This window comes from Megascapheus bottae, chromosome 8 (genome assembly GCF_031878675.1).
Source record: "Megascapheus bottae isolate mThoBot1 chromosome 8, mThoBot2.hap1, whole genome shotgun sequence".
In the NCBI taxonomy this organism is placed as follows: domain Eukaryota; kingdom Metazoa; phylum Chordata; class Mammalia; order Rodentia; family Geomyidae; genus Megascapheus; species Megascapheus bottae.
Window position 1 is genome coordinate 67,354,426 of NC_143516.1, and position 15,218 is coordinate 67,369,643.

At 47.9% G+C, this 15,218-nt stretch overlaps 1 protein-coding gene across 1 annotated transcript in view; it reads left to right on the forward strand.

Annotated features, from left to right (window-relative positions):
• The first annotated feature begins 4,391 nt into the window (after positions 1-4,391).
• Positions 4,392-15,218, forward strand: part of Col12a1 (collagen type XII alpha 1 chain) — a 125,616-nt gene continuing 114,789 nt past the window's right edge. Inside the window, exons 1-2 of the mRNA XM_090338543.1 lie at positions 4,392-4,629; positions 7,260-7,371. Coding sequence (XP_090194669.1) covers positions 7,299-7,371 — 73 coding nt within the window. The 5' untranslated portion in view covers positions 4,392-4,629; positions 7,260-7,298. The remainder of the gene's footprint in view (positions 4,630-7,259; positions 7,372-15,218) is intronic.

The window sequence follows — 15,218 nt, forward strand, 5'->3', positions numbered from 1 at the left end:
TAACCTCAATTAATATCCTAATGTATCATATGTAATCAAGAAGAACTGTATTTCCATTTGATCTCCTTGTTGCTTTAATTGGAAGTAAAAAGGGGCTTTTGTGACAAACTCACTTGATCTGAGGATTGCAGTTCAAAGCCAACCCAGGCAGAAAAATCCTTGAGACTCCATCTCTCAATTAACTAGCCAGGCTGGGAGCATGCCTAAATAAGCAGAATTCTGGAAGTGGTGCTGTGGATCAAGGTGAGAGAGCACTAGCCTTGAGCAGAAGTGCTCAGGGACAGTGCCTAGGCCTTGAGTTCAGATCCCATGGCTGACAAAAGAGATACCAACTGGGAAAAGCCAGCCCAGGAACAAGCACCTCAAGCCCCCAGGACAAAAGCTAGTCCTGGAGTAGGAGGGGACAAGTTGAATCCTAAACTGAGTCACCTTTTCAGAATTAACCAGAGCCTTGAGATGTCATCCCTGGCTACCTTCTCACCAGACAGCAACTTCCATTCTTGCCTTTGTTAGCTGCTCTTTACAGGAAATGCTCAAGGCCATTCACCAGGCTCTTAACCTCTCAAGTCCAGCCCTAGCGTCTATTTGGTTATGGGCTCGTGCTCTAAAAGGAACTTTTCTGGCTTGTGGCCAGGGCATGTTCTCCTGTGTCATTCACATTTCTTTCCTGTTCTCCTCCATTTTCCTAACAGCCAGTACCATGGAACGCAACAAGTTACCTATGTGAGCTTGCAACTTTCAGACATTTCAGTGTGTGTGTGTGTGTGTGTGTGTGTGTGTGTGTGTGTGTGTGTGTGTGTATGTGTGCCTGTGCACACACACGTATGCTGGTGAAGCTTTAACTCAGGGTCCTTACTTAGTTTTCTTTTTTTTTTTTGCCAGTCCCAGGGCTTGAACTCAAGGCCTGCGCCACTGTCCTTGGGCTGTCTCAAGGCTAGGGCTCTACCACTTGAGCCACAGCACCATTTCCGACTTTTACTATGTATATGATACCAAGGAATCAAATCTTTGCTTAGCTTCCATGCTCAAGGTCGGCACTCTACCACTTGAGCCACACGTCTACTTCCAGCTTTTTACCAGTTAACTAGGAATCTGCAATCTCAAAATTTGCAAGTCCACTTCCCGCTGCCCCACTAGGTACCTGAATTCCCCGAAGGAGGCCCTGCCTGCCTGAAGCAGATCACACCTGGCTGCACAGGACCCGTTCACTGTGTTTGCTCGACAGGCTTCTGGCCTGTGTTAATTCCTTCAGGCCCAAACTACAAACTTTCGGAGCTCATCCTAAAACTTTTTGTACCTCCAGCCATCTTTACCCATCACCCTTGTCACCAATACCTCACACCTCGTGTTTCCTGACTCTCTCAGGTCATCACGGCCTCCTGCTTCAACTTTCCATTGAAGTTGATCCAGTCTGTTGAGGTTGTTTTTCTGATCTTTATTCTAATACTTTTGTGACTCAGTTGCCTAACAAAATAAAGGTTTATTGGATTTCCTTGCCCAAGCTGGTCTTCAACCTTGAACTTGGATCTCAGCCTCCTGAGTAGCTAGGATTACAAACAGGAATCACCAGCATCCAATCCCTTTATAATTCTTGGCAATTATTATGACTAGGTTGCTATAGCTCTTATGTATTTCTTTCCTAACAATGTACTCTTTTTTATCATTGCTTTGAGGGGAGAATGAATCTTTTTTTTCCCTCTAGAATGTTCTGCATTTTGTATTGGTCTCACTGCTTTCCTGTGTTTTCCCCTTCTCTATTTCCCACATTGGTATTACACACACTTCCCTGGCCCTTTCTGCATTTGAATTTTTATCTCTGGTCTTTGCTACACTTATATTTCTAATAAATAGAGCTTCGTTTAGCTTGCTTAAAAAAACTATCTTTCATCGTTTCTAGCATACACTATCCTCAGGATAAAGCTTAAATCCAGTCTGGTTAATGATTAGACATCTTTTCTCCACCAGAGGGCGCAGACCCAAAGGCACATTCCCAAGTCTGAAATATTGTGCTTAGAACATCTGAATGAACTATAAAACAATGTGTTAGAGCCAAGAACTGGTAGTTCATGTATGTAATCCTAGCTACTCAGGAGGCTGGGATCAGAGGACCAAGGCTCAAAGCTAGTCTGGGCCCCAAAGTCCCTGAGACTCTTACCTCCAATTAACCAGCAAAAAGCTGGAAGTGAAGTGTAGGAGTCAAACAGTAGAGCAAAGAAACCCAACCCAACCTAACCCAAACTAAACAATAAAAAAAGACTAACTAAGGAACAACATGAGGCTCTGAGTTCAAGCCCAGCACTGGCTCTCTCTGTATGTCTCTTCTCAGCCCTGCCAGCCCCAAGGTGGTCCCCAAGGTGGGTTCCTCTCCTCCCTTCTCCCCCTCCCCCCATCCTCCCCTTCTCGCTCCCTCCCCCTCCACCCTCTCCCCTTCTTGCCTACACTAGACGCACCCCGACCCCAGGCAGGCTTTTGCATCTGTGTTACTTGCACATCAGAGCCTGGAATCTAAGTTGGTAGATGGATGAGAAGCTTGTTCCCGGGGTCCCCGGACCCCTCGTGCTGCCTGCCGCCCCAGGGTCGCACACACACACACACACACACACACACACACACACACACACACACACACACACCCTGAAGGAAATCAGCACCCGAAGGTTAACTCTGCTCCACGCGAACACACGCTCACGCACACTCACATAAGTTAAGAGTGCAAACGTGGACGCCATGGCTGCTCCCGGCCTGGCCGGAGGGGCGCAGCGACCTTGGCCCGAGCTGGGGACTGGTGGGGGGCCACACGGGCCGTCGCTGGCACCCCGTCGCCTCGAGGTGCCTGAGCGGTGGGACACTCCTGTCCTCCGGGTTCTACCGCCACCCGCGGATGGCCGGGACTCGGTTTCCCCGGGCGTGCACGTGGTGGGGACCGTGGCGCAGGGGCCGGGCCGGGGTTCTTGGCCGCTGGGGCGATGGCGGTGTTGGGGGAGCGGAGGTGGGGCTGGCCAGGCCGGGAGGGACGGGACGTGTGGGGCGGAGGCCGGCGCTATGTGGCCCCTTTGTGCTCGCGGCCCGGCTGCGCCGCCGCGCGTGGGCCGTGCGCGCTCGGGGAATGTGCCGCGCCGGCGCTTCCCAGGCGGCCCGCGCTCCCGCCGCTCGCGCTCGCTTCCGCCGCGGCGGGGGCTGGAGGCGGCGGGCGCGCGGGGCGCGGGGCGCGCGGGGCTCGCAGGCTGCGCGCTCGGGGGCCGCGGCCAACCACGTGGGGACGGCCAGGAAGCGCCGGCCCCATGTCCATCCCGCCCGTCCTCAGAGGTGACGAGGCCCGCAGGAGGTCGCTGTCGCCAGGCCTGCACGGGACAATTTGACAACCGGGAGTGCCAGCCCGAGGCCCAGGTTCGGACTGTCCCGTGCCCCGCGCGTGTGTGCGTGTGTGTGTGATGGCAGGACTTGAACTCACAGCCTGGGCGCTCATGAGCACTCTACCACGGAGCCATAGCTCCACTCCTGACCTTTTGGAGATGACTGGGAGATGAGAGTCCCACAGACTTTCGCGCTCCGGCTGGCTTCGAACCACGACCCTCAGATCTCAGGCTGCTATGTAGCTCAGGCCACGGGCGCGAGCCACCTGCGGCCGCCCCTTTTCCAGGGCGCCGCGGTCCACCCGATGTCCAGGGGCGGGGGGGCGGGGTCGGGGTTTACCCCAACCTGGCACGAGGTTTCCCCTTCTGGCCTCGAAGCCCCACCGCCTCCCCCTTCCCCGGGACGGGCCTGGGCAGGCCTCGGGGTTACCCGCCCCGCGTGGGGCCCCCACTTCCAGCCATGGCCGGGGCTTGGACGAGACCGCGGCGAGGCTCCGCCGCGTGCGCAGACGGTTAGTTCATGGAAACCCTGCGAATGGGTTTTAAGTGCACCCCGGACGGAGGGGGGTGAGGGGGGCGGCCGGGGGGGGGGGCAGTGGAAGGGACGGTGTGGGGGGAGGGTCGACCCGGCTCGCCGGTGCGCAAAGGAGAGGGGAGGGCGGGCCCGGGATGAAAGCAAACCGCGGGGACTGGGGAAGCCGAGCTCGCGGCCGCCCCCGCCCGGCCCGCGCCGGAGCCCGCGGCTTCCCTTGGCACCGGCCCCGGCCGCGGCCGTCGCCCCTCTCCCCTTCCCTCCTCCGTCCCCGCCCCCGACGGGGCCGCCGCGCGCGGCCGGCGCTCGCCACCTCACGCCGCAGGAATGCTCGAAGTATGCACACGTTCCCCACAGCAGAGCTCCCTCACCGCCGGGAGCATACATCACCCCGTGGCACCCGTCCACCTTCCCAGGCGTTTCGTAACCCAGTAAACTGAGCGCCGGGACCGGCCCTCCGTTAAGTAGCCCGCGGCGCGGAGTCTCATCCCACTCGGCGAAGGCGGCCGTCCCGGACGCGTCTGGCCGCGCTCCGGTGCTCCTCGCGTGGCGTGGCCCTCCTCCTCCCGCGCCGGCCCGGCCTCCTCCCGCGGTCCTCCGCCTCCCCGGCCTCCGCCGCCGCCCGCGCTCCCGCGCCCGCCAGGAGCCCGCGGGCCGCACGGGGATCCCCCGACCAAGCGGGCGATTGCGGGGCTGCCCAGACGCCTCGGTCGCCGCCGCTACCTCCGTCGCCCATCGTCTCAGGTCAGTCCCCCGGGGTCCCCCAAAGACAAGGAGGGACACTGCTCCTAAGCACCGGGTGGGTGACGGGTGACACGCGTGCGTGTGCGCGCGGGCGTGGGGTGCGTGCGCGGCTTGGGGGAGAAGGAGCGGCGGCTTTTCTTCAAAATCTGATGGCCCGAGGCGGCCGTGTGTGGAGGAATCTCCTGAGCAGATGCTGCCAGGGTTGGGGAGCAGAGCGGGCGATGTTCCCGGGACGGTGCTCCCAGGACGCCGGGAGGGGACCCGGGCTCCGGAACCCGGGAGGACGCTCAGCGAGGCGGGCGCCGGCGGCTCCGGGTCCCGGCTGCCCGGAGGTCTTTGTGTGTGCGCGCCTGTGCATATGTGTGCGCGTGTGCACACGCCCATGTGCACGAGCTCACGCGCGTGTGTGCCCGTGGGTCGGGGTCGGGCTTCCTCCCCTGCCGCGCTCCGGAGCCTCCTTCTGGAGAAAGCCCCCTCCCCAGCCCGAGGCCCCGGCGCGGACTTCCGAGCCGGCGGACGATGTCCCGTAATCCCGGAGAGATCCGAGACGGCGGGCGCACGGGCCACGCGTGGAGCCGGGGAGGCGAACCCGGGGCCCCAGGCGCGGGGCCCGGTGAGAGCCGCAGGGGCTGGGCTCCCCCCGCCCCGCCCTGCACCGCGGCGGCCGGGGGCTCGGGGGCGCGAGACCGGGGTGTTGAGCGCGCCCTCGGCCTAGGTCAAGGACGTGGGGCGCAAAAGAGGAGGATGGCGCGAGGATCGGAAGGGATCCCGCGGCTCCGCGCGCGCGCGGCCGGGACCAGTGCGCAGTGACCGGGGAACCGTCGGGTCCCCAGGCGCCCCCACCCCTCCTCGGACGCCGGTTCATTCATGAAAGCAAGCCCGTGCTGCCACGTAGGGGCGGCCGCGCTCCGACGTCCGGGTGAGAATGCGCAATGGAGCGTTGCTAAGCATTCGGATAAATGTTTGGGCCGAAAAGGATCTCTTTTCTCGAACCTATACGGGTGGAATGCCTAGCGGGCGGGCGGGGGCCGCGTGCCGGCCCCCGCCGAGGGTGCGTTCGCCCCGCCGGCCCGGCCCGGCCGCCAGGGGGCGCGCTGCGCCCAGCGTTCACGCAGCCATCCCTCAGGTTTCTGCTCCAGCAGTTCCTGGGTTGTCAGCCTTCAAGTTTTCGTGAGCACGACTGCCAACCGGGTGGGAAATTATTATAGCAACGTGAAGGCCAGATGAATGGAACAATGGACCAGGCTCACCTCTTGCTTTTTACTAATAGAGGAGAAATGTCAAACAGTTGCTAATTAGGAAGACAAAAATTGATTTTAAAAAAAGTAACAGTTCTTGGATCCCCTGAGGAGCGCCAGCAATTTTAATCTTGGCTTCATTAAAAAAAAAAGGAGCTTCAGGCAATTTGGCACGCCGGTTCATCAGACGTTTAAAATACAATTTACACTGTGTGTGTGTGTGTGTGTGTGTGTGTGTGTGTGTGTGTGTGTGTAGTTTTCCTAATGCATTGTGCCAATAATTAGACAAAGATGGTTGTCAGATTCTTTTCTCAAACAGTGCTCAACCTTTGGCTTCTTTTTGGATTTTCAAGAACGAGTCCCCTTCCCCACTCCAGTTTTCATGAGGCCTAGATTGTTGTCTTAGAATAATTCTTATTACAGAATTCACTCTCTTTTTAGCTTTTGCCATTGGCAGCTTTCCAGATCATTTCACTGCTGGTATGGTTTGTCTCTAGATTGGAACCTAGATTTCTTAAGGCGCCGACTAAACACCTACTGTATGTTGGCAAACTACAAAAGATAAATACTTTTTTTGTTGTTCTTAAGGAATTAATTATGTAGTCACAGAATCAGGAAAATTTGAAATAGAACACACTCTTCTTGGAAGCCTATGAAACTTGTCTTCCAGAAGAAATGAAGAGTTAAATGCAATGATTACTTGTTACAATGACTATTTTTTTGTTTATTAAGCATTTTTGGAAAACAGACAAGAAATGTTCTGTCTTCCCTGTTTGTCTCTTTTTAGTGTGTGCTTTCAAGTTGTTTTTCCTCTCCTGTTTGGTAAAAGATTTATCACATGTGAGAAATAACATTGCAAGTTTTAAGTGGGCCTTTCTATATAATTCATTTATAGTCTATATAATTCATTTCAGACCCTAGAAGATTTTGCTATTTGTAGGCAGAGCAAAATGAGGGAAAAGAAAGGGAGTAAAAGAGGTTTATTATACTTTTCCAAACTACCCGGAGACCACTAAAGTACAGTTACTTAAAGAGTTTAGCAGCTAGGAAAAAGCCAAATCACATCCCCAGCTGGAAGAGACATTGAGTTGAGTCAGGAATACAATGACTTCTGAATTAGCCATCACCCAGGCTGGATGAAGTCATGAGGGAGCAGGGAGCCTTCCCCGGATGGGGGACCAGCCCCCAGAAAAACAAGACCCTCTTTAAACTTGAACTCCCTCCTAGTGCCATGATTACACTTATGTAGATGAACTTGAAGTTATGCTTCCACAATGGATCCATTATGCATTGGGATTGAGGCCTTGGGCCACGGCCAGTTCCACTTCTAACCTGGTTCCAGGCCTGCTCCGGCCCGGTTGGTTCTGATGCCATCCTGCTTGCTCCCTGCAGATCCTTTCATGAGGCTGTGAGCTCCGAGGCCCGGGGAACATGAGGACCAAGCTGCCCGCAGTGCTGGCCGCCCTGGTCGCAGCCCTGCTCCTGTCTTCCATTGAGGCAGAAGGTAAAGATTCCTCTTTGTCCCTTCTCCAGGGATACTGCATAACTCGAGAAAGGAAACCAGATCAAACCCAAGCACACCTCTTTCCTGCTCCTGTGGCTTGCTCTGTTTGCTCTGCATCTCGCGCTTTCCCTGGTGGACTCTGCTCCAGAGAGGCGCTCCCTTCTCCGCCGTGTGTCCCTTCTCGGGCTCTCAGGCCCGGCTCCTTTGTGTTCTGCTCCATCCTCTCCCTGTGTGTAGCCTTGTCTACGCGGTGTGCTGTCCGCACCGCCACCGCCTGCCGGCACCTGCGCCCGCCGCCGGGAGAGGGCGATCGCTGCCTCCGCGCCTCCGGACCCGCGCCAGAGGAGTGGAGGCGGGGACGTGCTGCGACCACGGGGACGACCGCGGGGACGACCGTGGGGACGTCGTGAAATAAAAGACTCCAACAGTAGGAGCTTGGCGTCTGCCTGCTTTGTGGGGAGCCCAAGGGCTGGGCAAAGCCGTGGGGACCAGCGGAGGTCAGCTGGGGGGCCAAACAAATACACCACCGTGGTGTGCGCGTGTGCGCGCGCGCGTGTGTGTGCGCCTGTGTGCGCGCATGTGCGCACCTTAAACTCAGGGCATGTTTGTCCCCACGCAAGGCTGGCACTCCACCGTTTGAGCCACAGTGCCACTTGTGGCTTTCAGGGCATTGACTGGAGATAAGAGTCTATGGGTTTTCCTGTCCTGCTGGCTTTAGAATTTACATCCTCAAGTCTCAGCCTCGGGAGTAGCTTCGGATTGTAGGCATTTGCCACAGAGGTCCAAGCATTAAAAAAAGACGTTTAGCCCAATCTTTGGGTTAATTTGGTGTTTTAATTTCCCCATTTTTACAGAAGCAGTTGCTTTTTTTTAAAAAAATATATATTGATTAATTGCATGGAGACGCTGGTGATTTTCAGAGGGTACAGTAGTCTGATTCTATAAGATAAACTGTCATTCTATTAAAGATATCTATCATCTATCTATCTATCTATACATCTATCTTTCATTTAAAAAGAAGTTAAAGGAGCACTTCTACAGGTGATTTACCAGTTTTTCTGAGGGACATGAAAAGGTAAAGGTATTTCACGACAATACATGTTTTATTGCTCAGTTTTGTGTTTTTGATCCTTATAGTGGGGCTTGAACTCAGGACCTTTAGCTCAAGGCTGTCACTCTACCATTAAACCCACTTCTAGTTCTTTGCTGGTTCATTGCACATAAGATTCTCATGGACTTGTATGTCTGGGCTGGCATGGAACCATGATCTTCAGTTCTCAGTCTGTCAGGAGCTGGGGCTAGAGGTGTGAGCCACTGGCTCTCAGCAACACTGAGATTTTCAAACACTGTCTAGTTCAAAACTACAGGTATGGAAAGTTAAGATCAGGAAAATCAGCCTTCTGAATGTATGGCATGTTCAGAAAAGTGTCATTAATTTCCTGCGAATGTCGAGGTGTTTCTGAGTGGTGTGGTTGAAGTGTTATTGAGATGAGAAAGCGTTCCAGTGTCGTTGTTAGGAAGGAATTTTATTTGAGGAACTTCTGGAAGGGCTACTAGAGGTATTTTTAGATAATTCATTGAAGTGGCTCATTTATTGCTCATTAAGAAAATAGTTGCTTGATTTGAGAATTCTTAGGAAAAGAATTAGGTTGGAAATGATTGAAGTGGAAAAAATTGTGAATTGGATAATGGCTACTTAGCCACTTTGCTATTTACATTTCTGTTTATTTCCATTAAATTTGTAATGATTGACATGTGGTGTAGTTCTTTCTTTGACTTTTTAAAGCTGTATCTTTGCTCGTCTTTCATTTCCTTAGGTCAGAATAGGCTTCATTTTGGGGCCGGGAGGGGGTTTACTTACTAGTTTGGCTTGAATCAAATGGAAAAATGAGGCACAAATTCAAGCCCTGTATGTACCTTTGAATTTTCGTTTCTTTTTCTTTTTTTTTTTTCTGGTGTTGGTATTGAGGCTCAGACTCAGGTCCTTGAGCTTTCATTTGGCATTTTCCACTCAAGGCTGGTGCTTTGCCACTTGAGCCACCCCTCCACGGCCTGCTTTTTGCTAGTTAATTGGAGATAAGACTCTTACGGACTTTTCTGCTCAGACTAACTTCAAACCTTAATCCTCCTATGTAGCTAGGATTATAGGTGTGAGCCAGCAGTGTCCGGCTGAAATTTTCTTATTGTCACATTAAATAAACAAAAAGGAAGAGTGGAAAATAATTTTTGTAATATATATTTTATTTAGCCAAATATTATTTCATGATGAAATGAATCTACAAATGATGAGTGGAAATATTTTGCATTTTCTTTGTGCGAGGGTTTTTGAAATTGGGTGTGGATTTTATACTTGCAACACATTTTATTTTGGACTGGCACAGTTCAAGTGTCCACATGTGTCTGGCTGTTCCCTCGCTGGACAGCACAGCTCTGGTGTTAACTACCAACTAAGTGGTCCCAGGAGCTTGGGAAGGATGAAGAAAATTGGTGGCCAGAACTTTTCTGGGGACAAGGGACTGGTAACAATGTCCTTAAAATCTTTCTGATGGGGACGTTTTCACATTCATACTTGGGTCTCTGTTTGGTACTAAGCCATTTTGACCTTAGTTCTAAAGTAGATATAATTACTTTTCCTTTTCCATGAGTCATACATCACTCTTAAATTCATACTGTTTCCACTATTTCTATCTATTTATTGTTTTATTTATTTTATTGATTTATTTTTGTGGGTCATAGGGCTTGGACTTGGCCTGGGTGCTGTCCCTGAGCTCTTCAGCTCAAGGCTGCGTACCACACTACCCTTGAGCAAGCCCCACTTCCCATTTTCTAGAGGATAATTGGAGATAAGCCTCAGGTCCTTTTGTGCCCAGGCTGGCTTTGAACCTTGATCCTCAGATCTCAGCCTCCTGAGTTGCTAGGATTACAGGTGTGAGCCAAGGCTACCACCTTACCCCTGGGCCTGGGAATTGTCCCTAAGCTTTTCAGCTCAGGCTATTGCACTTCCCCTTGAGTCACAGTCCCGCTTCCTGTTTTCTAGTGATTCATTAGAAATAAGCGTCTCTAGTTTTTTAGTGCTTGGGCTGACCGAGAACCACAGTCCTCATCTCTCAGTCTCCTGAGTAGCTAGGATTACAGGCAAGAGCCACCGAGCCCGGTTTATCTTTGTTATTTTTCTAGTCATAAAAGACACTTCACCAAACTTTTAACCTAGCTAATACTCTTTATGGCCTGGTATATATATATATATATATATATATATATATATATATTCTCTTTTGAGTACATATGTCACACATTAACTATTTCTCAGAAAATTTTACACTTTGCATTTAAATTCTCCGAGAATTGGACATATTTCTAATTAATCTAGATTTAGAGGGGCATAAATTTTTGTGAAAGACAGTTTTAGTTTTATGTTATTCCCTCCCTCCCTTCCTTCCTACTTTCCTTCCTTCCTTTCTTGCTTGTTCTAGGACTTGAAGTCAGGAGCTGGGCGCTGTCTCTGAGCTTTTTTGTTCAAGGCTAGCGGCACTCTACCACTTGAGTCACAGCTTCACATTCAGATTTCCAGTGATGGACTGGAGATAAGAATCTCACAGTCTTTCCTGTTAGGCTAGCTTTGAACTGTCGTTCTCACATCTCACAATTCTGAATAGCTAAGATTATAGCAATAAGCCACTGGCACCAGGACAAATGAGAATATTAGTTCTGGAGAGATTGAATAACTCATTCCACTGGCACAGATAAGACCCAAGACATCTAGCACTAGCTTCAGGCTGGCTTGGTCATAGCATGGCATCTTTTTCCTCAACAAGTTATCCATCCAGCCAGTTTAATGTGCAAACACAGCATGTAATGTGGACAGTTGACTGCTTTTCTGCAGTGCAACAATTTCAACTGTTTGGGGTATCATGAAATGAAAATGAACTAATTTTTCATAGCGGGGTAGATAGTATTAATTATATATACTAGTCTTGCATGGTAACTATAAATTAATGCCTATGGAAGGTAGTCAACTTATCATACTTCTGAGGATTTCTACCAACAAACAATGCATCCTTTCCAGTGATATCTCAAATACCAGAAGACAAGTCTTGCCACTTCACCAAGAAGAACAACATTTGTTTTCAGCTTTGCTTTATTCTATTATAGTATAGTCTCCTATTCGTCTATCTATAGTCTTCTCATCATTCATCCTTCCATCTTTCCAATTATCCATCAATTTATCTATCCTTCCATTCATCCATCCATCCATCCATCCACATATCTGTTCTTTTCTGCCATGATTAGCCAATTTGGAAATATAGGCTTTGATTTAGTGCTTCAGTGGAGTTGGGGGGTGTTACGTTTTCTTTATTATATATCAGGAAACTTCAAGATTGCTTGAGCTAGTGTGAAGCTAATATGCAAATCCCATCTTATATCTGAACTGGGATGTCTACATCCACTTATGCATTTTATTTGTTCTTCTGCCAATTGTTTTTCATAAAGTAGAAAAACATGTATGCATATATTTGTAAGGAGCAATATATACAATGACTTCTTCATATACAAGTTAACTTTTGGCTGAAATATATTCTATATAATACATTATAGAAGTGTATATTATATATATATATATTTTTTTGCCAGTCCTGGGCTTGGGCTCAGGGCATGAGCACTGTCTTAAGGCTGGAGTGTTACCACTTGAGCCACATCACCACTTCTGGCTTTTTTCTTTTTCTTTTTTCTTTTTAACCCCCTCCCCCCTGCTTTTTTCTATGTATGCGGTACCGAGGAATTGAACCCGGGTCTTTGTGGATGCTAGGCAAGCACTAGGCCAAACTCCCGGCCCTACATATACATATTTTAACGCAGTACAGTAGAAAACTATGCTTCAAAGTAAGACTATGGGATAAAAGTATTAACTTCTTTTGACTTTCATGCTTAGCAAAATAATAATCAAGCTCACTTTAGGTTGTTAATATGAAGGAAAGAAACTCTAAATAGTGATTAGCTCTCTGATTATTACATAGAAAATACTCAAAATGTTACCTACTATTTCTTTTTTCTTTTCTTTTCTTTTTTTTGCATTGGTATTGGAGCTTGAACTCAGGGCCTGGGACTGTCCCTCAACTTTTTGTTCAAGACTTGTTCTTCCACTTGAGCCACAGCTTCATTTCTGGCGTTTTAATGGTTAGAAGTAAGAGTCCCACAGACTTCCTTGCCGGAGCTGACTTCAATCTGTGGTCCTCAGACCTCAGCCCCTGACTACAGGCATGAGCCACAGGCCGCTGCATATCTTTTCTAAAACGGCCTAAATCTGGATTGTAACAAAAAAATCTCATCAGAACATGTTCAAAGCATCGTGTTTTGATAACAAAATACATTATTCATAACATAAAACTACCGGATACCTGTTTATCTCCGCACTGTTAACACTGAGTTGTATGATGATTCGATGGTTCTTCCTAATGTTAGTTCTGTTTCTCTTTGTTCACGCCCACATTCTATGAACGTGTGGCTGCTTGCAAATAGAATCCACCTGTGGTTAATTTATGTTTTATGAAATACCCTAGCATTAGCATTTTTAAAGCATTTTGCCTAGACAGAGAGCACAGTGGTGGTTACAGATTGCTTTAATGTAAAAGATTTCAAAGTCAATAAAAATACATCCTTTTGCAGTAATTTAAAGTGATTTGGGTCACACACACACACACACACTCCTCCTTCAGTGTTATTTTTTTCCCCACCAAACAAACAACTGTTCAAACAGCATGACAGTTCAGAAAGGTTGTACCTGGGTTAGAAAAAGCAAACCGCAAAGCTTAATGGGCTCCTGGTTTTAGACATACCTGTCAGCCATTTTTCTCTACTGTGGAATCCTGATTACCACCGCTGAGTCTCTGTGACTACTTTAGAATGCTCTGGAATGTTCAAGATGTCTCCCCACAGTGAACTTTTCAGTTTATCTGGAATCCGGGTCATTTGGAGTCAAGCAAGGTGGGCGCTGCTGACCCTCAGCAGTTTTAACCTAATGTCCGCTGCTTCAGGTCAATTTCCTTCCAAGGTTGGTGGTACTGTTTTTTTTTTTTTTTTTCCATGTACTGATTTTTTTTAAAGCATGCTCAGGCCAGTTGTGTCTGCCTTTGCATTAAATTTGTCCGGAGCCATCACTATCGGAACAATATTTTATAATGATATTCTTAAAAACCTATTGTCCTATTAACATCTCCTGCATGTTTATTCTCTTAAGTGATGATGTCAGCTAAGCCATGTGATAGGATGACAGACAGAAAAATGTTGACGATTTCAATGGTGCATGTAGATTAATAGTATAATGTCACTGCCTGTGTATGGATAGTCAGGAAGTAACATTTGTCTTGTAATAGTGTACCCCCAAAAAGACAATACCATCTGCTACAGTTGGAAGTAGCAGTTCATTTAAACAAATGCTGACTTATTTCCAGCAAAACGTGCTATTAATATTATATAAACATCTAATGTCAGTTGGATTCTGATTTGTGTCTTAGAGTTTGACTTTATAGATGTCTAAAAGAGAGTGATGATAATCTCTTAAACAGAGGCAAAATGCTAACTCCCAAGGAATTTCCTCAGACTAAAAACATTTAAAGTTAAAGAAGACAATGGCTAAAAATAGTCTTTCTTTTATGACTTGCTGCAAGGGTGATAAAATTTCGTTGACCATGCACTGACAGTGAATCAGTCCAAAGCTGCATGATGAGGCATAAATATTGCCAAGAGAATATCATTATAAAATATTTTGGAGACGTCTTTGTGTAATGACTATTGTACATGGAGGCTTTTGTGGATCCTGGGAGACTAAACTAAAGCCAACATTTCATTGACATATGCATGGTGCTGCACAGTTCTGTATGTAAACTAGTCCTTTCTGTACTTTCCAATGATTCCTGTCATTCACTGCTCAAATTTGGATGCACAGCTATGTCTTCCAGTGACTGAAACTCCTGCACTGTTTTCTTTAGGTTCTGTAAACAAATGTCCATTAAATGCACATTGATGTTGTCTTTTCATAATTAACCAGTGTTGTTTAAGGTACCATACTGGCATTTTTAATTTAAAATGCCACTTCTAGTATGGAGTATGCTGGCTGTAAGGGAAATAACAATTTGAATTTACACCTTGAAAATGCATAGCAAGTTGGTGTAAACTACCAGAATTTGAAGATATATAAGCATCTGTATATCACTCTTTCCACACTTACTGATAATCAACATCCCTTATTATCATTTCTGAGTATTTATCTTTATGGATATGAATATACATTTAAATGTGTATTTCCTCATGAGACACATACAAAGTTGCCTATGTTTTCCCTTTCCGTTCAAATACATTTTTATTTCTATCACAGATAGAGATTCATCCAAAATCAATTAATACCAAGGCACCAGTGCCGAGAAGGAACCCCAAATTCTTTTCCACATTATGGGAAAAAGCATTATGTTAATGTCATAAATTAACTTCTATGGTTGTAATCAGGTAGTGATTTGGCATGCTTATTCGAAATGCACTCAGCATGTATTGAAATTCCTTTAATTGTTATGTGAATTGTTTGCATACGTGGTTATTATATGTAATTTCATTGTACTTGTATGTACTTGTATCCAAATATGTTTGTATTAGGCTTGATTTTGCTGGCCATTCTTGAATGACCTAGCAATTCAAGAATCAGAAGTGTTTTGTGCTTGTTGTCTTTAATATGTATACTCTCTGATGTTTTCTCACCCTTTGTCAGCTTTTAATATTATCCTTATCCAACAAGATATCTTCTATATATTTGTTGGAAACAAATTTATGCAAAGACAACCCTTTAGTAAGCTTTGCTC